Source organism: Symphodus melops (genome assembly GCF_947650265.1).
Source record: "Symphodus melops genome assembly, chromosome: 11".
Lineage (NCBI taxonomy): Eukaryota > Metazoa > Chordata > Actinopteri > Labriformes > Labridae > Symphodus > Symphodus melops.
This window is the reverse complement of record NC_136701.1, coordinates 19958102-19985101: the sequence shown is the minus strand read 5'-3', so window position 1 is coordinate 19985101 and position 27000 is coordinate 19958102. Positions and strand designations below refer to the sequence as shown.

Genomic DNA, 27000 nt, shown 5'->3' with positions numbered 1-27000 from the left:
TTAGCTCAGTTTGTTATGCAGAGGCTGCAGCCCTCGACACAGCAGCCCTGGGTTGGATTACAACCCTCAGCCTATTGCTGCATGTCACCCCTCACTCTTTCTTCTCCATACAGCCTGTCGTTCTCGGGCAAATCAAAAGGCCAATTAAAATTTAAAAAATTTAAAAAAAGTAATGTTCCTTCTCCAAAGGACATCCCTTGATGCTGTCAATGTACAACATTTTAATAGTTAAAAATGTTATTGTACAAAGATGTTGTTTCTTCCAGAAGGACTTATCTTTGAAAAGATGCAAGCGCATTGCATTTTGGAAAAGGAAGCAGCGCAGCTTTGATGGTTTGAATACAGACTATAGATAGTTGGTATTGCCAATGTTGAGTAACCAACTGGTTGGTGAACTAGTGCATTGAGGCCTTGATTCAAGAACTAAAGCTGGCACTATTATGTTCTTTTTTTTTATGTCTTTTTTTTTTTTTTTGTCGGTCTCATGTATCACTAAGTACTACTATACTTAATTGCTGCAGGGCTGCTTTCATATAAAAACAAGTATCATTTAAGCATAAGAGAGCTTATATAATGCCAAAAATGATATTGGTAGTGTTTTACAACATATCAGCAAAAGAATCATGATTTTCATTTTAACAGTGTATGTATAATTTACAGCAGACATTGTGTTTCAGATGCATAATGAGACAAACTTTTTTTTATTTTTTTTAAAATAATCCATATTGACCAGAATACTGTTTTAATTGCACGTTTGTTGGCACTTTCATAAATAGTGTTGTCTGACTACCCCCTGCTGAGGACAAAAGGAACTGTAGGATTAAACGAAAGGTTAACCCCGGTCGACGTCACTGAGTACCAGATTGATGTGATGCATAGTCACAAACACAGCCATCAATTTCTTCAAGAACCGAAGAGGTTTAACATTAAAAGACAAGAATTTCGAAAGATTGTATTTCAAACCAGTATGGTCGCCTGTCCCATTAGCCTGCTTGTGCTGGGGGGCAAACAATTCTGTGGGCTGAGCAAGGAGCGGTGTCAGTGCTGGTCTGGTGTAGGTAAGGTCTGATCTGTGCTGACATAAGGTATCAACAAGGTTGGTTACGGGATAGGATAAGCCACTTTTGAGCATTTCTGGGATGTCACAAGCTCAAATAGGCAAAACAACAATGACAAGAGAAGTCCAGATGACAACCGCCAAGTCTTTTTCTTTCTGACCTGCTTCTTCTCCAACCTTCAGCTGGGGTTTCTTTATATTGTAAGTATTAAGAACGTGACCTGGAAAGTGAACTGTCTGTTTAGAACTTAGGGCTTTACAAAGCTATTTGTATTAACATTTGTGGTTGTTGCACATTGTTAATTGCATGAACTAACATTTTATTGTTGAATTGGTCAAGTTATGTTGGAGCCTTATTTTATGTTTTCATGTTTCCTAATTTCTAGAACATTAAGTAACGACCTCCCTCATATACATGAACATAAGAGAAATAGTAGAGTAAACTTCAGAATATTTACACCTGGAGAATTGGACAACAATGAGACTCTGTTTGACTTTGACGGTTTGTAGTTGCCAAAGCTCAGTGATTGAATGTTTTGAAATTGAAAGGTGCCAAAAAAAACTGCCCACCAAGGATGGAATAAGATGGTTAGATTAGTCTAGATTTTTTTAAGGATTATATTTGGCTCAAGTGAAAATGTAATAATGCATTAGTCTTTTACAGTGCTAATTTGACTGATAAGTAGTAGTGATTATGTTTTTTTTTCCCTAAAGATTTCCCTTCAACCTCTGAAGAGAGTCCAAGGAGCAGGAGAGCAGCAGATAAATTGTGTTAGGACAGCAGGAGGAATGAAGCATTCCTGAAAATGTAAACAAAATGGAACAGAAAAGGAGTTCAACATTGTGACACTTATGAATAGCTTAAAGGCTTACAATAAAAAAAAGATCTTATTTTAACCCTTAATAGAGCTTATGTGAGTTATATAACACTATAAGCATCAATTTCACCTATAATAAAATAGTAGGCTATGTTATTGTGAAAGAGGCAGTTTGTAACTATTGTAAATATTCAAGTGTTCAGCCAATCATTGCTACTGCAACCCAAACATTCTCCTCTCAGACTCACCATGATTGGCTTACGTGCAAACCAAACCTGACTGATTGTTTTGACTGGCCTAAATGTTTTTGTTAACCTAATAGAAAGGAAAGTACTGACGACAACAGATCATACCACACATCTATTCAAAGGAACATGTCAATGTAATATTGTAAGTTATATGCATTAATCCAAATGTGCCCTTTTAAGAAAAATTGTAATTAGATACAGTTTTTTCATACTTGAGAGCTGTACATTTTTTTCTTTAATATTAACACAGCGACATTTTTAGATTAGGTTGAAGAAAACTGCTTTAAACTTTTCCACCCAGTGACAGTTTCAATTCAGTTGAATTCAGAAAGCTTTAATGGCATAAATGTGACAATATTGGCAACGCATAAAATAACACAATACAATAATAACATTAATAAGGCGCAATAATGATATTAGGACAGATTTCTAAAAAAAATACATCAGATATAAAACAAAACAAAAACTAAATAAAGAAAAATATAACAGAAAGTTATTATTATTTTTCTGTTGTCCACATTTTGTTTTTGCCTTTCATTGTCGGATATAATTACATTATTTATTATTCGATTCAACACCTGTACATTTTGTTTCGCTTTTCTCTGTCGTGTTACTTATAAAGCAATAATTACAAGTAAAAAGAAAAATGTCCTTCCCATGACGTAAGTGCATAGGACCAATCAGCAACATCGTCATCTCTCTCTCTCTCTATCTCTCTCTCTCTCTTGATCGCTCTCTCTACGTGCGTGCGTGCGTGCTTGCGTCCGTGCGTGTGTGTCAACTAGTTGTTAGCTAGCGCTAGCTACCCAGTTAGCTAGCTTGTTGAAACATTAAAATATAGGGACCTTTTTATGCCAAATAAACAGCTGTCGTCCGTCATGAGAGAGGACCGCCGCTCTCACTGCATGTCGGTCAACCTTTGACGCCAAAGACGACGAGGGACCTCCAGGAGAAAAACAATGATTAGTTAGCCAACGCCAAAAAAAGTGAAGCTACAGTTTGTGGACAGCCTTGCTCGTTAGCATCCTGAGAAGGAGAGCTCTGAGATTTTGTAAGGACTGGATGCGGAAGGAAGATATGAGGCAAGCTGGACAGCTAATGCTAATTGTAAGCTATGCTGGGAATCCAAATGTGGAAAACATTTCACTGTGAGCATGTTAAATTAACGTATCAAGCTACGCTAACACTAGCTTAATGACAAGCAACTTCGGTTCACCTAGCGATCATCGGCTCAGCTAGTTGTAGCAGGATGGCTTCACATTCACCCAGTTCACGTTTTAGGGACATTACCCAGGTTTGAGGAGCTGATATGTGCGGCCTAGCTTTAGCCGGTAACAAATGTTTTTGTGCTGCTTCTTTCGGTGTGTGTTTGCGGGTTCATCGATGTAATTGTAGGCAGTGTTTGTTGAATTAATAGAGACATCCGTAAGATGAGCTAAACTCCCTGTTTAGCCTGCTAATGTCAATCAGAAGAAGAAAAAAACTTAATCCTGCTAGCACAGCAGTGGCCTGGGCTTGAAAACGGAGAGCTTTGTCATCTTGAAATATATGAATAACAATGGGCTGTAGCTTCAGTGTTGTTTTGATTTTAAGACACCACCTGGCAGCTGTTAATCTTGTTTGAATCATTACAATGCTTGTATCTGTTTAAGTAAGTTTCACCTGTATTTTCGTGATTTGTTTAAATATGACACTAACTCTGCAGAGTCAGCTGAAAAAACAAAACACTGTCTAATATAGTGGATGATAGACCTCCAAGAAGTCACTGCTAGACAAATTCAGACCCACTTATGTTGTGATCTGTTTTCTAAATTAATTCAGTATCAGTTTGAAACTAAAGGAAAATGTAAAGTGTCACAATCACAATGTGGATTATTAAGAAGTTATTTTCAGTAGAGTAAACTAAAAGACACTTAAAAGTGTCGGACAGCGGATAGATTTCTAATTTTTCAGATTTTTGATGCATTGCCATGTGAACTGGTGATTGTCTAACCTACATTTCCCCCCATACTTAATGTGTTTATCATGTGGCCTGGAAAAAGGAAACAAACCAGTTTTGATCTTTCTTACAGATGAATGTGTTTTCATACAGTCAGTGGGTTACCAATGTGCCAAAAAGTCACTCTCCTGATTACTCAACAAGGATTAGGCTAGAGTGTGGCAACATCGGTGCAGAGAGAGAGCACATACTGGCACAAGAATATGCAAGGACTCTTTAAATCAACTGAAGTATACATATCCAAGACACAGAACTATTATCCTTGATGAACCAGTCTTGGTTAAGCTGCCATCCCCAATGGAAGTGCCATCATAGACACAAGATACTGTGGCTCGAACTACTGCACAGTTTTTGGAGCTACGGCATTGGAGGAAGCATTTCGGCTTCTTTTTGAATCTGGAGGTGGAAATGGGTTCCCAAGCTCTTCAGATACTGCGACAGGGGGTCTGGGCCTCACTCACAGGTGGATGGTATGTGGACCCCCATCAAAGCACCTTCTCCAACTGCTTCCACCTGTACCTTTGGATATTTCTCCTGGCCTTCCCCTTTCTGCTGTACATGGTAAGCATTTAACATTTTTTACTAGAAACAACAGCTGCACAAGCCATTTATTTTCCTTAATACATGGTTGACAGGTGGAAGGGCACAAACCATTGGATAACATACTGTAGAGTAATTTAAAAAAAAAAAAAGGATTTTTTTTTTCTTTATATATTTTCCCATCACAAACAAGCTGTGCTACATCACCTGCAGACTTTATGATAATGATTTAGTGGCAGCAACGCTTCGGTCAACAGAAGGTAAAATGAAAAAATGGTGCAAATTTAAATTTGACTCGTCCATTGAGCTTGTATTCAGGGTGTGTGCTAAACAGGATAAAGTGTGGTGTGTGACTGGAGGAGCAGGAAACTTGCAAAATCTTGAATTTGTGCATTTAAAACTGAAAGTGTGGGGGATTCGCTCACATTTGTGTCGTAGCTCAGTTTCAAATCACTTTAGTTAACCCTAATAAAGCTCGTCATTTGTGGTTCTTTGTGCCATCCATTGTTTTTCATGACTGGTCTGCAGTGGCTGAAAGGAAGTCATCATTTTTAAATGAATACAATTAAATAACCTTTCCTTTAGTACAACATTATTTTTAGAGAGCTGTTCTCCATAAGCTTCTTTATTGGAAGGAACAAAGACATTTGCTCTTCCAGCCACACTCACTTTCCTTCATGCTCTTCTCAGGCTCTTCCTCCTAGCTTGGTGGTAGCAGGAGTGTACTCGGCTGTGGTGGCTGTTTTCTTCACAGCCATCAAGGTGGTAAACTACCGGCTTCATGCTATGTTTGACCTCGGCGAGACCGTCGAGAAGAAGCAAGCCTCACTCACTGCGGAAGCCACAAGGATGGAAGACGGAGATGAAGGATCAGGCGCCCATGATGGGAACCATCACAGGTAAGAAGTATGTTCTGGCGGATTTAGTAGAAAGATTTAAAAATCCCAGTGATGTTAATGCGTTAAGTTTCCCCCTCACAGGGATAGTCATGTGGGAGTGGAGATGACTGTGTTTCGGAAAGTGAATTCAACACCCCCAGTACGCTGTAGCTCTCAGCACTCTCTGTTTGGATTGAACCAGGTTTCGGTGAGGATTTCCTTGTTTTCCAGTGACATGCAGGCCTCACGGTTACTCGTCCACTTTTACTTTTACTCGTGTACATTTTAGGAACAGTGTGCCTGAACACGAGTGCAGCTAAGAACATCATTAAGAACATGTTTTAAATTCTCAATTCAGACTGCTGGATACAGGTTTTTTTTATTAGATCCCAGTGGTCTCATGTTATATATTATAATATATCATTATAATGAATTATATTGTTTTTTACAGCACTTTAAATTCACTGTGATTTGTCTTTTCAGGAGTTCTTACCTCAGCTGGAGGATTCAGGAGGTACCAAGGGTAACTATCCGAATGTTTAGTTTTTACATCAGTTTTCTAATTTTAAAAGTTGTGAATTTAATAATCTGAAGTCTTTTCCTACGTCATCCTAACACAGTTGCGTTATGCCAAAAGACCACTGCCAGTCCTCCCCCCCCCCCCCTTTTTCTTCCTTATATATCCACTGTTGTTTTTTTCTTGTTACTTTAACCTCAGATATCAGAGAGCTGATGCGGGAACAAGGCAGCAACAATGTGATCGTCACATCAGCTCACCGTGATATCCTACGCCAGACTTCCCAGGACACCATTAGTAAGTCTACTTTTCAATAAATGTAAACGACAGACACAATGAAGACCGCCCAGGTCTTCCTGAATGAAAACACTTACGAGCTTGTATGCACAGAGCTGTACTTTAATGCAGCTTTTTACATGGTGGTTTCCTGTTGTTAGTCCACTTACTGTCCACTTATATCTAAAGTTTACTTCATTGTGTGTCGGTCTGTTTTGTTTTTCATGCTGCTGTTCTTTGTACCCTTGATTTGCCCTCCGCGAACAAATACAGTTTCTGAATTAATATAGTTCCAGTGCAGACATGGTTCTACATTCTCTCTATTAGATTGAATGGCAGTGCATGCACCCACAATTTTAAGAAAATATGAAGTATCATCTCTTTTTTTTTTTTTTTTTTTTTTTTTTGCATCTTAATCTGATTTTGATCTTTCGGACTGTAAAGGGGCTCCTGGTGTGGTCCAGTCCTGCGTGGCTGCTGCTCTGGGAGGGGACTTCCCTGCTCTCATGGGAGTGTCAGCTGGGTTTGGAGAACCTGGTGACTGCTTGTCTATCCCCCCTTCACCTTCCAGTCAGGAGGATGGAGGTGAGAAAGAACAGTTGCAGGAAGTGGAGCAGTTGGCAGAACAACTCTCTCAACAGAGTCCTGAGGACAATGAGCTGGGGGCATATTCTCCCCTTGGCCCCTCTGCTGAATCGGAGAGTCTGGGAGATACTCCCCTCAGCCCCCTCATAAAGAGCAGCTTAAGTGAGGAGCTGAGTGAAAATCTCCTGGGTTTGGGCCTCGATCCTGTGGCGTTTGCCCCGGGGACTGAGCACCCAGGCAGCCGCAGCGGGGTAGCGCTAGCTGCTGGATCAACGGACAGCTGTTTCAGTGCAGGTGGAGCCACCACAGACCGTGAGACGCTAAGCACTGTTAGCAGTTACCGCAGTGAAAAAACTGATTCCACTCAGCTGGAAAGTCCGTCGTTCGGCCAGCCACGGCCTGCAGACGCACAAGCTTCTGGCTCAGCTCCAGCGATAGGCTCCCACATCCCCAGACCGGCAGAGGATCCGGCAGGACAGGGCGGCAGTGACACTGACAACCTGTCGGACAGCGTGCTACTCCGATCCCCTTCCAAAGATTTCTCCCACAGCCAGGGGCTAGACAGGACGCTCGTTGAAGGAGAAGACTTACCCCCTCTACTTTGTGATATTGCACAGCACCCTCCACTCCAGAACTCTTCCCCTTCAAGTAGTGGTCACTCGGAGGTTTGTGATTTAGACAGAAATGTACAAGTTCCTCCTCTACCCCCACCTCGGCAAGCCAATTCAGTGCCCTCAGGGCTGGCCCTGGGTCTGGTGTGCTCTGAGCCTGCTTTGCCTATATCCTCGACCCCCTTTTTGCTGCCTGACCAATCTGCTCTTCAAGCCCAGCAGGTTGTGCGCCCCAAAGACTTGAAGCTGCTGCGGGCCAGCGGCAGTAGTGTGGGGCACAGGCCGGGCCGAAGGAAAGCTCCGAGACGGCGAGCCGGAGCAGGGAGCAGCAGTTTTGACTGTGGCTCTTACAGGCGTCATCAAAATCACAGACAACACAGAGATTACATCCCAGTGAGAAATCGACTGGGAGCAAAGGCTTACAGTGAAAGTTTGTTTGAAGATTCCAGCGACGAGGACGACGGCAGCGACATGAGCGCCGGTTCTAGTCTGGGCTCTCAGAGGCGATACAGCTCAGACGACGACGACGATGACGACGACGACTCGAGTTCCTCTACCTCCTGCTACTCCCCCGACCTCGCAAACACTGGCATTACATCCCCGCTCCCTGCTGCTGCTGCTGCTCAATTGCCTCCTCCGAGAGAAGGGGATTTACCTGAACCCACCGGCCCCTCGCATTCTCGTGCTGCTCAGCGCTCCTCAAGCACGGCGAGCGCTAAGACTCATGCTCGAGTGCTCAGTATGGACGGCGCCGGCGGAGGCCAGAGCACCACGGCGGTTTTGCCCTCCACTCTGCTCACGATGCCCTCCACCTCCACCCCGGCACCTCGCACTCTCACCATCTCCAAGTCCGACCTGGAAGCTCGCACTGTCCACACCGACGGCTTCCCTGGCACTCATCATCATCATCGGCTGGATTCTCTCGGAGGCTCTTGGACTGGAAACCAGATGGGCTGGAGGACAGAGGAGCTGGTTGAAGAGGGAGCTGTGGGCGGAGGTACGTCTTGTCCAGAATGTTTTTAACTAGGAAATTAACTCTTGCTTTTTTTTAATGCAAGTAAATGATAATCCTCCTGGGATGGAGCAATGTCTGTTACGAGTGTTTTTTTCCAACTAAATAAAGAAAAGTCGTAACTATGAAGCTCGATTTTAAAGGTGTAGAAAAAGAGAGTTCAGGCTGACATTGAATGAATTACTTTGTATTCAACCTTCCAATAGAAACGTGTCTGAAGCTGAAGATGGATTACACTCATTGAATGTACAAACAGTCGCATCATATTGTCATCACATTCACTGTTTGACCGTCGGCTCATGTAGTTGTTTGACAGTGATTTATCATCACATCATATTTAAGGCTAATATGACTCATGAAAATAAACATATCATTGACTGACCTTAAATCTGAGCTACCATCCAGATGTATGACTCATCCTTGTAGTTTACAAATGACATCAATCAGAAGCAGGTTTTCTGATGAGCAGAACGGAGCTGTTGCGACCGACTAACTTCTTGCTCATATTTTTATACGGTCACATTCAAGGTGGAGTCGGTAGCATTGCCCTTTGCAGCTTGATCACGCAACAATTCAAATCAAGCCCCTCCCGACGCTCTCATCGCTCCCCCCCCCCCCCCCCCCCCCCCCCCCCCCCCCCCCTTAGAAGTGCACACTCACACTCACTGCAAGCTACTGCATGCTAGCACAAGCTAACCAGCGGTGTTTGACACCTGCCCTGTCTAAACGCACACTCCACTCTTGGAACGTGCTTTGTCCTGATTTATATTTCCTTTTCTTTGCTGCTCAGCTGTTTTGAATCTCTGTATCTACTCTTAAACACATCAGTTCCCTGCCAAGAATCATCCCGAGTCAACCAAAACATCAAATACAGGCAGAGGACAGGGTTTCTGCAGACGACGTCACCACGTGCTGATTGAGTTGCAGTACTTATGTACAAGTCTGTATTTTAGTTTTGAAGAAAACGTTACTGGCTCTACCTTCTAATCCCCCACTGTGTAACAAAAAACAACAGAATGGAGAAAACCATGTGGGGTTTTTATCTTTGGTAGACTCAGGGTGTTGAAAACAGGTGATGGATAGAAAGCTTTTTTTATTATGATACAGGTGACACAATATTCCTACATCTTAAAACTCTACTCTCATTAACATGCCTATTTTGGACATATGTGACAGTAATTGCATCTTGTATGTTGTACACTGATACTGTAATGTAACCCACTGCACTGATGTAACTGATAACCCTTCTCTAGCCATGGCTGCAGAGGATGGGGGCAAGCATGACTCAGTCAGCAGTGTGAAGAGGACCCAGGCCATCCGCAGGAGACACAATGCTGGGAGCAACCCTACACCGCCCCCGTCCACCATGGGATCCCCTCCCAGGTTAGTCTACTCCGCAGGCTTCAGCTGATACCCTGCCTCAAATAAGACTTCACATCTGCCCCAAGTCTGCCAAGCTTCAGTCCATGAGAGCAGTGGTTGAGTGACAGTTCAGTGTCAGCAGGAACAATGAAGCTTTAATTAAAATGCCTGCTGTAACTACTGTGTTGAAAAGAAATATTTCAAGGTTGGTGATATTAAACAAATATTCACAGTTTTGTAGAATGAACAAAATGTTTGTTAAATAAAACTAGATCTCAGGGAACACGCCAGCTTCACCAGGATTAATGGAGTTTAGGCTTAACACTACCAAAATAACTGTTTTAAGCTAATGCGGTTTTCAAACGTTTTGCGGTTTTGCTCGTGTAGCCTTCAGGACCTCCAGCGAGCGAGGACCTCCTCTCACTCACGGACCCGCACACTTCCCTCAGCCTTCCAGTTCGCCTCCTCGCTCTTACTGCCCCGCAGCGGCATCCACGAGGCCTCCACCTTTGACGACACATCCGAGGGGGCCGTGCACTATTTCTACGATGAGAGTGGTGAGTTGGTCGCGTTAAACTGGAATTCTTGCATTCTTTTGACTGTTGACAGTTAAAATGGGGTTTCTGACCTCAATTCATTTATTCTTTTTTAAATGTATCTACTAAATAACTCTTATGCTTTGTTGTGTCACAGGAGTGAAGAGGTCCTACACATTTGGACCTGCTGGAGGGGGCTATGAGGATCCAGTTCAGTAAGTAAAGAAGTTACCTTTTCATGAAGACAGTACAGTCAAACTTGAAACAAGAAAGCGATTTACAAAAAGCTCAAAGTTAATACGATGACATCTCGACTCGCAGGGAAAGGGAGAGACAATCCCAGTCCTCAAGCTTCACCTCCACCGAGGTCCAAGAAGGGGCTCCAGTCCTGTCCTTGCTCCAGCCCAGACCTGTAGTTTTACAGGGCATGCAGGTGCGCAGGGTGCCTCTGGAAATGCCTGAGGTTAGGATTTGTAGATATTTGATGTAACGGAGTCAGGACACTCTACCTCACACTGACCGTGCGGTTTCCCTTTCTTGATTTATCACCTTGTTTTCCAGTTCGATCTGGATCACGAGTCTCTACAAGAGTCCCAGGAAAACACTCTGATGATCGAGGAGAAAGCCAAACCCAAACAGTACTATCGCTTTTGGGTGCTCCCCGGGAAGTGGCTCAGGGTTCGATATGATCGATTGGCTCTTCTGGCCTTACTGGACAGGTAGGCCAGACCGCTGGAATCAGACAGAGAGAAATAATACTCTGCTTTGTTCCTTTTTTCTGGGAAACAAATAAAGCACTTTGTACTTGGTTGTCCCTGATATCATTGACCTGTGTGTAATAAATTATGTATGTCAGTGCTTTTAAAGCATTGTTTAATCCCTTTGTTTACTTTCTTCTTTTATAAAAAAAAAAAAATCTTGGAAAAAAAAAATCCAGGCAAAAAGTTCCATTAATTATTAATGTGTTGACCAAATCTTTCTACTATTTTTAGAAAGTGAAGCAATTGTAAACTGTCTAAAAAAAATTTTTTTTAAAGTGCTAGACACAAAAGTTAACCGCAAATCAGTGAACAGCCTCCTGATCGTTTAAATAAATATCTAAAAATGCGGAGAACAAATCTGTCACGTCAACGAAGAGCTGACAAAGACTGAGACTCTTTGGTTGTTTTCTTTTGTCTCTTTCTTGTTAATTAAAAAAAGAAAAGTTTAATTCTCAGTGAATCAAAGTGTTTGTTTTGTTTTGAATGTGATGTTTCATTCTGACGCAGTAGTTAGAGGTTTTCTTTTTTCAGAAGAGTTAGTAGAATGAGCATCTGCCTACATCTTTGTGCTTCAGTAGATCATTTCATATTTTTTGTGTTTTGTTTATTAGTTGTTGTTCCCTCGTGTGTACTGTGTGTAACTGAATATGTCAAATATATTTTGTCCTTGATTTCATAAAGAGAAGAAACGGTTAATGCAGACCGACATTAAGTTCTCCGTGTCTTAGTGCTAAAAGGTCAGACCTCAACTGTTGAAGTTTTTTTTTACGGTACCATCATGTTAATTATCTTTCTCCAACATTGGGAAAGTTTAGAGCATATTGACACAGCCGGGTTCAAACACGATTCTCAAGTCGTCCAAACATTAATTTCTCTGCTTTCTGTCGACAGGAATCGGCGTGTGGGAGAGAACGTGTTTGCTGTGGTGCTAGCCAGTCTGGTGGCCTTCCTGGGGTTCCTCCTGCTGCTCCAGGGCTTCTTCAGGGACATCTGGGTCTTCCAGTTCTGCCTGGTCATTGCTAGCTGCCAGTACTCTTTACTCAAGGTACTTTCTTTACAACCACAATAAGAGAATAAATCTTTTTATCATTGATGCATTAATTCTAACATAAATAGACACATCCTAAAAGATGTTGACCAAAATATAACCGTTATGATCATTTGATTGAAGTGGAATTTGGTTCAGTATTGTGTCACACTACAGCCTCGGCCCAGACTCCTACATTATTTCACCATATTATTTGGTTAGATTTTGGAGCCATGAGGAAATATTAGACGTCAGAGAGTAGAGTTACATTTCAGACAGCTGAATATTTGGGCTTTGATTTAAATGTGGTGTTTTCTCATTGAGCGTTACGTCAGAGATCAGGCAGAGATTCAAACTCTAAAAGAAGAAGTTTATTTAGAGATGAGATACACTGGGATGGAAGTGTGTGAAAATAAAGTAACGCTCCATTTGCACAGTTTGTGCCCTGATTTAAAAGTTGTATATATTTATTTCACTCAGCAATTATCATTATATTTAACTATGTATAGACTATAGAGAACTTCATCAGCATTAAGAATATGTTAGTAATGTTCCCAGTCATTAATCCTCTCAGTGTTGTCTTATGCTAAAAGTGTCTTGCCTCTTTGTTTTAGAGTGTACAACCAGATGCAGCTTCTCCCATGCACGTGAGTACTGGTTTCCACATTTTAATAATGCGAAACAACATTTCACACAAACAAAAACAAATAGTTTACCTGATAGTTCTACTGTGACTATGCCTCATTTTCCTTTTCTTTTTTTTTGTTTTGTTTTTTTGTTTCACTGCACAGGGCCATAACTGGATCATCGTGTACAGTCGGCCAGTCTACTTCTGCTTGTGCTGCGTGATGATCTGGATCTTTGACCTATCAGGGCGCTCTGGCAGCCTGCAGCCCTTCTCCCTCTACGGCGTCACCTTCTTCTCGGCACACTTCCTGCTCTGTGTCAGGGATATGCTCGTTGGTGCGTTTTCATACGTGACTCGGACACATCTGCGTTAGTTTGTTGTGCAGTGTGTGCGCGCGCCTGACGTGTTTCTCTCTCCTTTGTCCCCACAGTGTTTGCCTTGTGTTTCCCTGTCATTTTCCTGTTTGGGTTGCTACCTCAGGTCAACACTTTTGTGATGTGTCTTCTGGAGCAGATCGACATGCATGTTTTTGGTGGAACTGGTAAGAACATGTTTGCACAGACGTGCTGATGTCATATCTTGTGAAGATATGACATCATGGGGGGGGGGGGGGGGGGCCTGTTGGAGTGTCTAAAGACTGACTGGTCTCCCTGTTTTATTTTTTTCCCCCCTCAGCCACTACCAGCCCGCTCTCGTCTCTGTTCAGCCTCTTACGCAGCGTGTTGGTGGCTGCTCTGCTGTATGGATTTTGCCTTGGTGCTATCAATGTCAGTCAAACAGAAACATGTGTGATGTGATTCCGATTCATCGGTGCTAGCAGTCCTAAATGTGTTTGTTTGTTTTCCATCAGGCACCGTGGGGGGATGCCCATGTGCCAGTACTATTCTCTGTGTTTTGTGGCCTCCTCCTGGCTTTATCCTACCACCTCAGCCGCCAGAGCAGTGATCCCACCATCCTTTGGTTAGTATTTGGTTCTATCCTAGTCAACACGAGCCTGCTTTATGATAGGTTAAAAGTTACCTCTGATTTGTTGAGTCAAACTGCACAGCTGAAGACGTACAAACATGTAGTCAAAAAGAAATTCAGACTCAAATGCGTGTAAAACCAGTTTGTTCATTTTCTGTGTGAATCATTCTTCACCGTTTGCGTCCACAGATTCTGACCTGACACGTTAACGCCACAAGACTTTTTACTGTAAATCTGACAGCGTGTCCCTAACATGCACTTCATTTGTCACTCTCCCCTCGCGCTCTACCAATCGATTAAGTGTGGCGAGTGGCGTCTGTTTGCTCAGTAGGGGATCACAGAGAGATGGATGTCCGCTGTCATGTTCCTCCTTTGTTGCAAAGATGGAGGTGCGATGCCGCTTTCCAAATTTAAACCTTCTTTACACCAATCCTCCTGACACCGGGCTCACCTGATGTGATCTCAGAATCCCGTGTGAAACCTTTTAAAATGGTTTCAGTTGGATACGAGCTCTTCTCCAGTGCATGACTGTTTGCCCCAGATATTAAACACACTTATAATCGCGACAGCCGCGTCACTCTTTAATTGTTGCAGCTGTCTACAGGATGTCAGCTGCAGCCTAAAGAATCATTTTAGGTGTAATTTTCTTAATTTTCTCATCTAAAAGGAAGGAAGAATAAGTAATTGGTGCTGAGTGCTGCCAAAACACAAGTGACCCACGCACAGAAGAGAACCTGAACACACCCTGTTTAGACAGTGATGGAGGACTGATGCTGCTCAGCTGCTGACAAGCTGCTCCCTCTGCGCAGCCTTTGATGTTACACCTCAGATTTCTCATTGTTCTCATTTTTACTTTTTTTGTGGGGGGGATATTTTTATACCTTTTCCTTCAGGTCACTGGTCCGGTCTAAGTTATTTCCAGAGTTGGAGAACCGAACACCAGAAGAACCCCCTGTGGAGATCAAGGATCCTCTTCCTGAGAAACTGCGTAACTCCGTGGTAAAGATCAGTGCTCACCCGTCTGCACAAACACTTTCACTTTTAATTTCATGGTGTCAGTAATTTAAAAATGTTCTGCCCTCTCCACTTCTCTTTGTAGAAAGAAATCCTGCATTCAGATCTCGTCATGTGTCCCCTCATGGCTGTGATTACCTTCGCCATCAGTGCCAGCACAGTTTTCATCGCTCTTCAAGTCAGTCCGAGCAGAGTTTATGATCCTTTCCCTACAACACATTTCAAAGATGATGATTTTGCTAACTTCTCTCTTTTATTCCCCCGATACGCAGCCTGCTCTCAGCTTTGTCTTGTACATCCTGGCTGGAGTTGTCGGCTTCATCACACACTATCTGCTGCCTCAGCTCCGCAAACAGCTGCCGTGGTTCTGCCTGGCTCACCCTGTGCTCCGCTCCAGAGAGTACAGCCAGTTTGAGGTCCGAGGTGGGTGTCTGCCTGAGCTTTTAAAACGCACTTGAAGAGGCTCATGATAGGCTAGCGGTTATGTTGCACTCCCTGTGCATGGAGAGTGTAGTCCTCATGGCACTTTCTGCGGGTTCAGGTCCTGAACTTCATCCTTATCTCTCTCCCCCTCTAATAACAACAACAAAGCACCCTACGATCAACTAGGGCAGTAGAAGAAGAAGTTACATGGAGTTAATAAAAAAAAAAATAACAGCACAGTTAAAGTGCTTTTGTACTGCGTTGTCAGTGTAAAACTTGCATCAATGGTAATGTAACCTGACCCCTCTTGCATTCAGCTGCATTCCTTTATCTTATGTCTTCTTGAGCATATCCATGTTCAATACCTGAACATCTGCCAGAGATAGTACAACACACCACTCCACTGTTTACATCTTTAAGTCCTTATTTTATTTCATGGCCGTAGAAACCTTGAGCGAAAAAGTAAAAGTTTCGAGTGTGCATGTGTGGGAGATGGCTTTGCTTTCTCTTTTCTCCAGATGCTGCCCAGCTAATGTGGTTCGAGAAGCTGTACGCGTGGCTGCAGTGTGTGGAGAAATATTTCATCTACCCGGCTGTGGTGCTGAACTCCCTTACGACTGAAGCTCGGAGTGTGGGCCAGTACCATAAAGAGCTGGACATCTAGTAAGCTTCGACTCGAACCGTCTCCTAAGATTTCAACATTTAGAATCTGTGCAGTTCTCCATCTCTGCTCTCCAATGAATGAACTGTGCTTTAGACCAGAACATTCAATTAATGGTCATGCAGAATGTTGCTTCCTGCAGGATGTGCTCGGTGTTAAAGGGTACATCAATAAGTCTGTTATAAATCTGTTACCCTTTTTAATCTATATGTATGTTAGTTATTCTTTACATGAATCAATGTATAAGTTGGTGTATTTTCTTTTATTTTATTTTATTTTTTCAAATTTAAAATTAGGGGTGGGACTTTTAATAGAATTTAACCAAGTAACTCAGGGCTTTCTAATTAATTGATCGAAATAAATCGCATTTTAAGTGCATCACAATATTTGCCCTAAAAAGCAACACTTCTCAAGCTGAATGGATTTTAGTGGATGAATGAATGCAATGCATGCAATTTTGCTTGCTTCAGTTTCATAAAGCTGTTGGATCTTGTTTGAAATAGTTTATCTGCACAGCAGCTGGAAAGTTGGATCACACGTTGCTACCTTTAACACATTTTCTGACCCCTTATCTTCTACCATTAATAGTGGTCTACATTCCAGAGCAACCCATTTAGCGAGTGAATTTCTAAGTTTATCAGACGATGAATTACTACTATTTCTGGTCATGAAGCCAGTCATTTGGTCGAGTTTAGGCTGCAAACGCTTCTTGTTTTTATGGCGAAGCTAGCGAAAAACTAGCGATAAGCGAGCGCGAAGCTAGGGATTAAGCTAACTGTGGTTAAATGCGTTTTAAAAAATGTAACGCGTTATTTTCTTGTAATTAATTAATCGTAATTAATGCGTTAAAGTCCCATCCCTATTTAAAATATATTTAAACCGGAGAACATCTTTGAGATTTACCATCTTATTTACAAGTGTGTCCTGGCCAAGAGTTACAGACATAAAACACAATATTTAGATCGTTTCCTAAGTCACAGAGCACAATCGTGTCCCAACACCTCCAGTCCACCTTCAACTTTCTGTTCAACTTTAGCAGCAGCCAGAAGCTTACATCTGGGTTAAGAGATCTTGTTGTATTTCTTGCTCTGTGGTTGGATGTCAATCTGTGTCACTGACTTCCCTTGTTCTTCTTGACCCCTCCAGCAGCCGGGCTCTTTTCATCTCAGTAGCGGGCATGAAGCTGCTGCGTTCATCTTTCTGCGCCCCCTCCCATCAGTACGTCACGCTGTGCTTCACCACGCTCTTCTTCCACTTCGACTATCCACACTTCTCCGAAACCTTCCTCATCGACTACTACTTCATGTCCATTCTCTTCAGCAAGGTAAGGACACACAGCCTGCCGTGCCAAAAGTTGAAAACAAGGCTGCTCAGTGCGAAAAGGAACACCCAGCAGAATTTGACTCTCCTGTCGAGTTGAAAGTTTTGTGATATTTAGAATGTGACACAGCAGCTGTAGGTTGATAGATAAGTCGAGAGGTGATGATGAGGGCCAAGACTTTTCACACCTAACCTGTTTGACCTGCAGGTCTTTATCAAACTGTCTTTTGCTTGCAGAGCTAAAAGTAGAAACTGTAAAACCCAATGACCAGAGCAAACATTGTTCATTGTAGCCGTCTCTCCATTTTCAAACTGGACAGACAGGAGTCAACTCGTCTTTGTTTACTGCCCGGATTTTTACCCACAACAAATTCTGACCAATTAAAGAGCACTTAGCTCACACATGTTAGTCCGCTTCTAAAGCTCCTCTGTGTGAACACACACCACACTTGTGAACACTTGAGTGTTGTTAATGTCTGTAGTACCGTATTTTCCGCACTATAAGGCGCACCGTATTATAGGGCTCACCTTCAATGAATGACATATTTTAAAACTTTTTCCATATATAAGGCGCACCGCATTATAAGGCGCTACAGTAGAGGCTTGGGTATGCATCCATCGGACGGTGCTAGGCTAGCTCATCCTCTTGCTTCCTCCACTTCCGCACCATTGATTCGTTAATGTTAAACTCTCTCGCTGCTGCTCTATTCCCGTGTTCTACTGCGTGACTGATCGCCTTGAGTTTAAACTCTGCGTTGTAAGCGTGTCTCTTAATAGGAGCCATTTCAGGGTCTTTACACAAACACAAATGGAAATAAAACGCCGTTTTATATATCCCAGCATGCATCGCGCACTACTTCTTCTACGGGGGAAAATTGAGTCGGCGGCTGCTTACCGTAGTTGCAAGACCTGTTGCGGCTCAATATTGTAGCGATTGTAGAGCCAATCGTGGGGTGTTGATGCCGCAAAGCATTATGGATGTTCAGGACTTTGGTGTAAACCATGAGTGTTTTGGGTATTGCTGTTCATGACTTTCTGCTGTTGGCGATGTTTGTGTTATTGTATTATGTTCTGTCTTAATAAATGCCTCTGCTTGTGGCAGTGTATGTGTTGACTGAAACTTAAAGCTTGTCTTTGAGTCATCCTTCCACACAGCTCGCCACAATATTAATCCATATATAAGGCGCATCGGATTATAAGGCGCATGGCCAGCTTTTGAAAAAATTTAACGCTTTTAGGTGCGCCTTATAGTGCGGAAAATACGGTACAAACAGTCAAATGTCTATATTGTCATGAATGTGATGTCTGTTTTTTATTGTCCTCAGATGTGGGACCTGCTCTACAAGCTGCGCTTTGTGTTAACATACATCGCCCCCTGGCAGATCACCTGGGGCTCGGCCTTCCACGCCTTCGCTCAGCCTTTTGCTGTGCCCCGTATCCTTCACTCTGATTAATTTCATGTCAGTGATCATGGATTGTCCAATTAATCTTACCACGCGAGCTGAGACCAGAACAGAGCAGACGGAGCTGCTGCTTAAGTCTGATTTAAAAGTGCTGTTTTCATTTTATTTTTTTTTGTCCCCTCCAGACATGTTATACCTGTTTCGCACATTTCCAGAGGCGATCACCAGGACTCTGAATGTTCAGGGGATTTGATTTTACAAAGATATCCTTAACTTGAGCTACTCCAGACTCTGCTGTGCTTTTTGTTCAGGCCATCTTCTCAGCCGTCTTCTCCACCCCTCTCAATCCTGTCCTTGGCAGTGCTGTGTTCGTCACATCATACACCAGACCTGTGAAATTTTGGGAACGAGACTACAAGTATGTTTTGTTTTTTTTAAAAGTTCTAATCTCTGTTTAAATGGGATTTAACAGTATTTACATTCAGGTCTGACTCCATATGTTGTGTTTCCAGCACCAAGCGTGTCGATCACTCTAACACAAGACTCGCCACTCAGTTAGACCGCAACCCAGGTATGCTCTAACATATCCCCCCCCATGTTCTCAGTGTCACCATGACACTGTTCTTTCTGGTCACTCTATAAATGTGGAGTTGGGATTTTCTTCTCTTAAAGGCGCGGACGACAACAATCTGAACTCCATTTTCTACGAGCACCTGACGCGCTCTCTGCAGCACAGCCTCTGCGGAGACCTGCTGCTCGGCCGCTGGGGGAACTACACCACCGGCGACTGCTTCATCCTCGCCTCGGACTACCTCAACGCTCTGGTGCACATCATCGAGATCGGCAACGGCCTGGTCACCTTCCAGCTGAGGGGTCTGGAGTTTAGAGGTGAGCAGCATGAAAGGACGGGTGCTAATGTGTTTATGCATGATACAGTTTTTCCAAACCAGTACTAATATTTGTTCAGTTTATATTTAGCACTACTTTTGTGCCTGTTCTCTCTGTATTCGTATCCATCTGAAAAGACAATCCGTTTCATGGCTGCAGGTTTATTTTAGGGTTCAAGAATCTCAAAAGATAGCTGTTGTGCGTCACTCTCTAAAAAGAGCTCGTCACGTGCCAGTAAAGGCAGAATTTAAAGTCTAAATCAAGACACACAGACTGTTTATTTTTAAAGTCCTTAATTTAGTCCGGTCAAATATTGTAGTGTTTATTTTGCATTTAGTTTAAAAGTCTAAAATCGTACAATTTGACACTGGGAGGCTTTTTTGCTTGATGTGTGCAGGTACCTACTGTCAGCAGAGGGAGGTAGAGGCCATCACAGAGGGAGTGGAGGAAGACGAGGGCTGCTGCTGCTGTGAGCCCGGTCACCTCCCACACATGCTGTCATTCAATGCTGCCTTCGGACAGCGCTGGCTGGCCTGGGAGGTGGCCGCCACTAAGTACGTACTAGAGGGCTACAGCATCAGCGACAACAATGCGGCCTCTATGTTGCAAGTATTTGACCTTCGTAAGATCCTCATCACCTATTATGTCAAGGTAAGCCACTCACGTCAGTGTATTTAAAGTATGCCTGTACACTGAATTGGCCTGCGTCACGTCTTCAGCTCAAGATTCAAATCTGTATTTTTTCCCCCCTCCCTTGAATAGAGCATCATCTACTATGTGAGTCGATCCTCGAAGCTGGAAGAGTGGCTGTCCAATGAAACCATTCAAGAGGCTCTACGGCCGTGTCTTGGCAATAACTACGTAGACAGCGACCCCACCTTCAACCTGAATATTGACGAAGACTACGACCACAGGGCCTCGGGCATTACCCCCTCCTCATTCTGCATGATTTACCTGGACTGGATTCAGTACTGCAACAGCAGGCGTCAAACGGTCAGACTCTCATTTTTCCCCTTGTACTAGTGAGCCCTCCTCTGATACTTTACTGAACTAGCCTTCAATAAATTATTTACATTTTATGAAGCAGAAAAGTGAGCTGGAGCCAGGAGCTACTGGTTTGAGTTGCACATGCTTGTCTGCTCAGCCTAATACAATCCTCATGCAACCCCCACTTATAAGGATATGAGCCGTCCCTGTCGGTCACAAGAAGCTCCTCCTCGTCCAATCTGAGAAGCATTTCTAGAGCAAAAATGTTCTTTATCCTTACTTTTGATTTTTGTTGCAGCCGGTGGCTTGTGAAAGAGATTCTCCGCTTGTCAACATGTGTTTCGGGCTTTGTATCCTGGGAAGGAGAGCTCTGGGAACAGCATCCCACAGCATGTCTGCAAGGTAAATAACCAGCCCTGACCCAGAGCACAGAAAGATGAGGGACAAGAGAGCGCTCCGAAAAGGGAAGCCAAAACATTTGGAGCTCCATCTACTGGCTAACTGCAGTAGAGGTCATAAGCTCCGCCTCCTTCACGTTAACAGATGAGACATGGACTGAACTATAAAATCAAAATTCAGGTCAAGTTTTTCTCAAACATTGTTTCTTTCTTTACAGTTTATTGTGGTGATTTATGTCCAAGTGTTTTTCGGAGAGATTTACTTTTTACTAGTTATTTAAAATTAAAGTTGTTGTGTTTGAAAGGCTTGTTGACATATGCAGCTCCTGCAGCACTGTGTGCTCTGGATTAGCTCAGAAGAGAAAGGAAAGGTAACGACCACTAACAATGAAGCCATTTCACTTCCTGCAACCACCAGTGTCTGCTTCAAACGACTGTACACACCTTCACCACCAAATGAAGTTACCAGAGCGATGTGTCAGCACCCATCTCAGGCTCATTTTTTGAGTCAATGAGACGACTACTACTCTCATTAACTACAGCTACCTGTCCCTGCACACACATGATCTAAGCCCCATTTGTTCTGTTGTCTGTTTAAAGCCTGGAGCCCTTCCTCTATGGCCTCCATGCTCTCTTCAAGGGAGACTTTCGCATCACATCTCCCAGGGATGAATGGGTGTTTGCAGACATGGACCTGCTGAATCGAGTTGTGGCTCCAGGAGTGCGGATGTCCCTCAAATTGCATCAGGTAGCTTTGCTTCTCACAATGTGGAAAAGAGAAACAAAACAAGCTTTTAGGTCAGAATGATAACTGTCCCAGAGTCAAACGCTGTAATCTGCTTTTCCTCCAGGACCACTTTACGTCTCCAGATGAGTACGAGGATCCCATGGTTCTGTATGATGCCATCACTGCCAACGAGGAGAAGATGTTGATATCTCATGAGGGTGACCCCGTGTGGCGCAGTGCCATTCTAGCTAACATGCCTTCACTGTTGGCTCTCCGCCACATCATGGACGACGGCAGTGACGAGTACAAGATCATCATGCTCAACAAGAGGTTCCTCAGCTTCAGAGTCATAAAGGTCACAGCTCATCCTGCACTTCTCTTGGTCTCATGATTTCAGCTAGTTTATTTGTAATTTATTCTTATATTTGTACTAAATGTTCCTAATCTAAAGCAGATAAGTGTCCTCAGGGTTTTAGCTGAACACACTGAATGATCATGTGGATTTTTTTGGGTGAACGATGAACTGAACAGGTTAATTTACAGTTAATGTTTGAGAGTATTTAATGAGCAGTGTGTGCTGAAGTTTGATACGCAGTACCTGGTTTTCTGTGAGTCTCTGAAATGTTTCTCTCGAACATTTATGAATAAAGTTTCTACAAGCTAAAAAAACAAAATCATCCTGAACTAGTTCACTTTTGGGTCTGTGAACTTGGTTCAGGATTTTCGAATGTGAAGCAGTTCATGTGTTTTTATTAGAGGTGTTTATATTGAGTGAACTCATCTCTGTGCTGCCCCCTACAGGTGAACAGAGAGTGTGTGCGCGGGCTCTGGGCAGGCCAACAGCAGGAGCTGGTTTTCCTGCGTAACCGTAACCCTGAGCGTGGCAGCATTCAAAATGCCAAACAGGCACTGAGGAACATGATCAACTCGTCATGTGACCAGCCCATCGGCTACCCCATCTACGTGTCCCCCCTCACCACCTCGTATGCAGGGGGGCACAACCAGCTCCGGTCTGTTTGGGGAGGTCCTGTCAGCCCACACAACATTTACACCTGGCTCATCAGCAGCTGGGACAGGTGAGAGGTCGACACTTCATGAAGAGACGGCTTACAAAGGACGGGGATGGTTGATTAAATGTCTCTCTCTCTCTCTCTCTCTCTCTCTCTCTCTCTCTCTCTCTCTCTCTCTCTCTCTCTCTCTCTCTCTCTCTCTCTCTCTCTAGGTTACAGAAGGGCTGCGGAGCTGGATGTAACAGCGGAGGAAACATCGAGGACTCGGACTGTGGAGGTGGCTCCACCTCCATCTCCACCAACCCTGCCATTCACACCACGCAGAGCACACCCGCCTCCAGCCTCCCCCAGTCCCACATCACCACTGTCCAACCCCCCATGGGTAAGAAACAAAACAAGCCGCTGTACGCTCAGCCTGGACTTTCACAGGGTTTCTCATAAAAAAAAAAGTCTGTGGCCAGATTCACTGCTATCTTTTTGTGTTTTTGTCTGTACAGGCGTCATCTTTTAAATGTAACTGCTTGTTATCCCTGCAAGTCCCTGTATTTCGGTTTCAGGAGACACAATGCTAAAAACCCAGTTTCTGTAGAGCCGGCCTGCTGTCCTGTAAAAAGCTGCCTTGACTTGCCCTACACTCGGATCAAAAACTGTTATTAAAGTCAGAGGCAGATTTAGCTTGCCAAGTTTAAAATAAAACAGTATTTTATCCGTTTACTTTGTTCACTTTTTCATTGTACGTAATAGCAGGCTAAACAATGTTTCCCTATTAGGTACAGACAACCCTTTAGGTCCAACCCAGAGCTGGCCTCACCACCCACAGCCTCTCCCCTTAGCCCTGCTCAGCCAGTCGGAGGGCAGGATGGAGGCAGGACTGCTCTCGTCCCTCCAGCGAACCTCCTCCATCCAGGGGCTCCTGGGCCACCAGCTGTCCAGCTCGCAGCTCTCCTTCAGCAGCTCCCTGGCTCCTCCTCCTCTGCCAGGCCCAGAGCGCTTCTTGCAAGCCAGCCTCCTGGAAAGCGCAGGGCACAGAGCAGGCCAGCGGGCTGGCCTCGGCCTCGGCCAGGGCGGCGCACTTCACTACGAGAGCCACTTTGGCAAGTGGAGTTTTTCAAGCAGGAAGGGCTTTAACGGACCAGCTGCAATGGAGCTGGAAGGAGGACCAGTACAGACCATACGCACACAGGTGAGGAGGAGGCTGCTGTGTTTATTGTAAACGTGATTAGATCAAGTTTATCTTTGTCAACCTTCATGTGTTTACCTGTTGACTATTTTCCAAATGGTTTTCTGTCTACGATGGCAGTGCTGATTATGTTTCTCTCTCAGCCTGCTCCTCCAGCACCCCTACAAGAGGCCAGTCTGACACAGGATCCTCTGGGAGCCACTCAGAAGCTGGACCCCACCCTGCTGAATGCAGGGGACCCCCCGACCCCCCGAGAGGAATCCACAGAGCTGCCTTTACTCGAGCACCTGCGCTGAGTCTGCACCGCGTGACACTCTCCGCAGCGAAAGCACACCGCGGTCGAATCTGGACCAGACCCCAGACTTCCTCCAGCCCCTTTGGGACTCATTCCATCAACCCTTGTTTAACTGAGCTTCACATGATTTATAAATCCTTTAGTGGCCCCTGCAATACTGGATAGATTCAGTCACACACCATCATCCCTCCCCTCTCAGCCAGAGGAGGAAAACTTCTGACAGCAGGCTGAGCTGATGTAGATCACATCGTCAGATCCTTTCAGCCACTCAGCTTTCATCACCACTCATGGGCTTGAAGATATTCTCCTTTTTTCTCTAATGAAGGCACGCAGTGTTTTTATGGACCAACCACAAGGTTGAAATAGTAGTGACAGGCCACAAAGGCCAGTGCAATTAAAAGGGATATTTTACTTGAGGATTTGTTATTTTTCTATATTGAAGAAAAGACAATAGATTCTGACTTTTCTCTCACTTGCCATCTGCAGCATTTTTTCTTTTTCTTTGCATAACCATTTTAAAAAAAAAAAAAAACATTTTGTTGCTGTATGTGCAGGTGAAAGATGTTTAAACCACGATAAGCCTTGTTTTTTTTTCTAATTAGACCTCCCTCACTGGACCTTCAGTTGTGTTTCAAACAATATTTAAGTGAACATCTTGACCACGTTCAGGAGCTCCTGAGTCATCTTGTTCTTCCCTGCACATTCAACATATTCAAGAAGAAGAAAAAACAAAAAAAAACAAGCTTCACATCAAAATCCTTGTCTTTGTGCTCTGGCCTATTTCCTACAGAGGTGCCTGACCACATCAACACTCGACAGGTGTATCTTTGAACAAGTTTCAGGGAATCAAAAAGACAAAACTCCCCTTCATCCCCTGCCAACATGTGGTGCTTTTACCGCTAGTTTACACTCTATGTCGACGGGGACACGAGGCCTGAGTCTGGCAAGAAAATCGGAGAGGTGGGATGACTTTGGATGGAACAGCTGCACTCGCATCCAGGTCGAGTGGAGGATAATTCCAACCGGAGAAAATTGTGTTGATCACAAGCTAACAAACTGGGACGATAAAAGACGTAAAGCCTTTTTTTTTTTTTTTTTTTTATTTGGTGAGTGGAATGTTTTTCTTTTTTTTTTCTTTTTGACTTTACTTGAAGAGTTCATCAGTGTGTAAGGTGCGCTGAGCTTGTTTCCTTTTGGATTACCGATCAACAAGGCCCCCTCTGATCCACTCACTTCATGACTTTCTCCATAGCAGGGACCCGGGCGGCTTTGTGCAGGGAGCTCTATTTTCTCCCTCCTGTTTCTAAACTACTGCTTCTGCGACTCCTGCTACTACTAATAAACCCACTACGACTACTGCTGTCTCTACAACAGTTAATCCAGCGTTTTAGTTGGAGATAAAAGAGCTGAATAAATACTGAAAGCAAAGGAGGAATATTTATTTGATTAATATTGTCTTACAGATATCTTTGATGGGGTTTGTCAATATTGTATGCTGATGTATTAAATTGGGAATCTGCCTTCTGTCGACTGTACTCCCCACCCCTCCCTCTTTTTCTTTTTTTGGTGTTATCACATTCGTATCATCTCACCAATGGCTGGTCTTTTTTTTTTTTTTAAGTGTTTAAAATAACTGGAAGCATTTCCTGAGAAGTCATTTGACATTGGTTTCTTTCCCACTCTTGCACTCTTTTTCTCGCCACCACTGTGAAAGGCAAAATTCCACCGCTGATTTTAAAAGGAATGAAGTCGATGACGCCATGTAAAGAGGAAGCTGGAAGATCGACTCAATTTGGCCTCAAATGTTTTCCCCCTCCAGTGCTTTGTCCCAGTGTGCCCAGTCTGAAATGACCTCTTGCTTTAAACATGACACAAGAAACCTCCTCTGTATGCTCGTTATCTCTTGTGGTGTTCCCCTGTCAGAAACTTGAAAAGGAGGCCAGTGTTCTCAGGGTTTAGAACAGGGAGAGAAATGGACTTCTCCTGTGGAGCGTTTTGGCCTGAAAAAATGAAACTGAGGCGTGTTGAGTACTGGGTCACACTGATGCATTACTAAAGAGGCCTCTGTTTCAACGTCTCCATGTTTTTATTTTATCACTCCATCATTTGACTACCGTTTTCTTCCCCCCCCCCCAGACACACACATTCAGCTTCTGACAAAATCTGAACAAGGGACACAGTTAAAGCCTCTTGTCTTTTGTAAAGAGATTTTTGCAGCCTTAAGATTTGTGTCCGTCTCGGCTGTGAAGGAACGACGACAGGTTCAAAGTGCGTCAGTCTCCCTCTTTAAAAACACACTAGTAACTCCCTCAACTCAGGAAAAACAGAGACTTTCTGATCAGTTCTGTTTTCTGTTTTTCATTTGTCTTCTATCCAAAGCAACAGGGAGTAATACTATTATTTTTTTTGTTTGATTTTTTGGATTTTTTTTTTTTTTTTTTTGCTGGGAGTGAGGAAAGCACAAGTTCACAGACAGACGTGGGTGTCAATAAAAAGGGATTTCTTAATCTCTGATATTATGTACAGCATGTTTGGTATATAAATATATATTTAAAATATAAATCTATTTTATTATTATTGGATTTTTTGGGGTTCTTTTACATTGAAGACGCCATCTTGAGGTTTGGGGGAGGGGGGGGCAGCAGCCTTCTTTGAAATGTGCAGTTTGGGAAGAATCAGTTCAAACTTCTTTTGCACAAAATGTATCATACACCATCCCACTTGGTTCTTTTTTTTATTGTAGTTCTTTTGGGAGCGGGGTCTTTATTTAAGAACTTTAAGTTGACGTTTAATGTTCTGTACAGTTTTTTTATGTGATTTTTTTTTTTCTCCTATTTAAATTAAAGGTTTTTGTGTCTTTGTTTTCAAATGAA

At 43.4% G+C, this 27000-nt stretch overlaps 1 protein-coding gene across 3 annotated transcripts; it reads left to right on the top strand.

The window, feature by feature from the left end:
- Positions 1 to 2838: 2838 nt before the first annotated feature.
- Positions 2839 to 27000, top strand: LOC306831267 (pecanex-like protein 3). Of its 3 annotated transcripts, none has more exons than XM_079355243.1 (36): positions 2839 to 3230; positions 4196 to 4683; positions 5353 to 5561; positions 5643 to 5748; positions 6024 to 6063; positions 6259 to 6354; positions 6778 to 8526; positions 9795 to 9924; positions 10291 to 10460; positions 10597 to 10654; positions 10761 to 10872; positions 11001 to 11158; positions 12092 to 12245; positions 12842 to 12874; positions 13019 to 13190; positions 13286 to 13396; positions 13531 to 13622; positions 13706 to 13815; positions 14715 to 14820; positions 14921 to 15013; positions 15108 to 15258; positions 15777 to 15921; positions 17066 to 17243; positions 18565 to 18673; positions 18931 to 19060; positions 19155 to 19213; positions 19315 to 19530; positions 19928 to 20181; positions 20293 to 20523; positions 20816 to 20919; positions 21516 to 21663; positions 21767 to 21997; positions 22444 to 22718; positions 22865 to 23034; positions 23423 to 23835; positions 23976 to 27000. In XM_079355243.1, the coding sequence occupies exons 2-36, from the start codon at positions 4531 to 4533 to the stop codon at positions 24126 to 24128; spliced, it is 6819 nt and encodes a 2272-aa protein (XP_079211369.1). In that variant the 5' UTR covers positions 2839 to 3230; positions 4196 to 4530; the 3' UTR covers positions 24129 to 27000. The 3 variants fall into 3 exon arrangements, with proteins under 3 accessions (XP_079211369.1, XP_079211368.1, XP_079211367.1); XM_079355242.1 differs by having other exon boundaries at positions 10761 to 10902; positions 17069 to 17243; XM_079355241.1 differs by having other exon boundaries at positions 10761 to 10902.

What these genes read in the sequence shown, in the direction of transcription:
- LOC306831267 (XM_079355241.1), top strand. Translation starts at nt 4,531, where the DNA reads ATGGGTTCCCAAGCTCTTCAGATACTGCGACAGGGGGTCTGGGCCTCA. An exon ending in TCAGCTTCAGAGTCATAAAG is followed by an intron (nt 21,998 to 22,443) that starts GTCACAGCTCAT and finishes TGCCCCCTACAG; the next exon opens with GTGAACAGAGAGTGTGTGCG. An exon ending in TACAGACCATACGCACACAG is followed by an intron (nt 23,836 to 23,975) that starts GTGAGGAGGAGG and finishes TTTCTCTCTCAG; the next exon opens with CCTGCTCCTCCAGCACCCCT.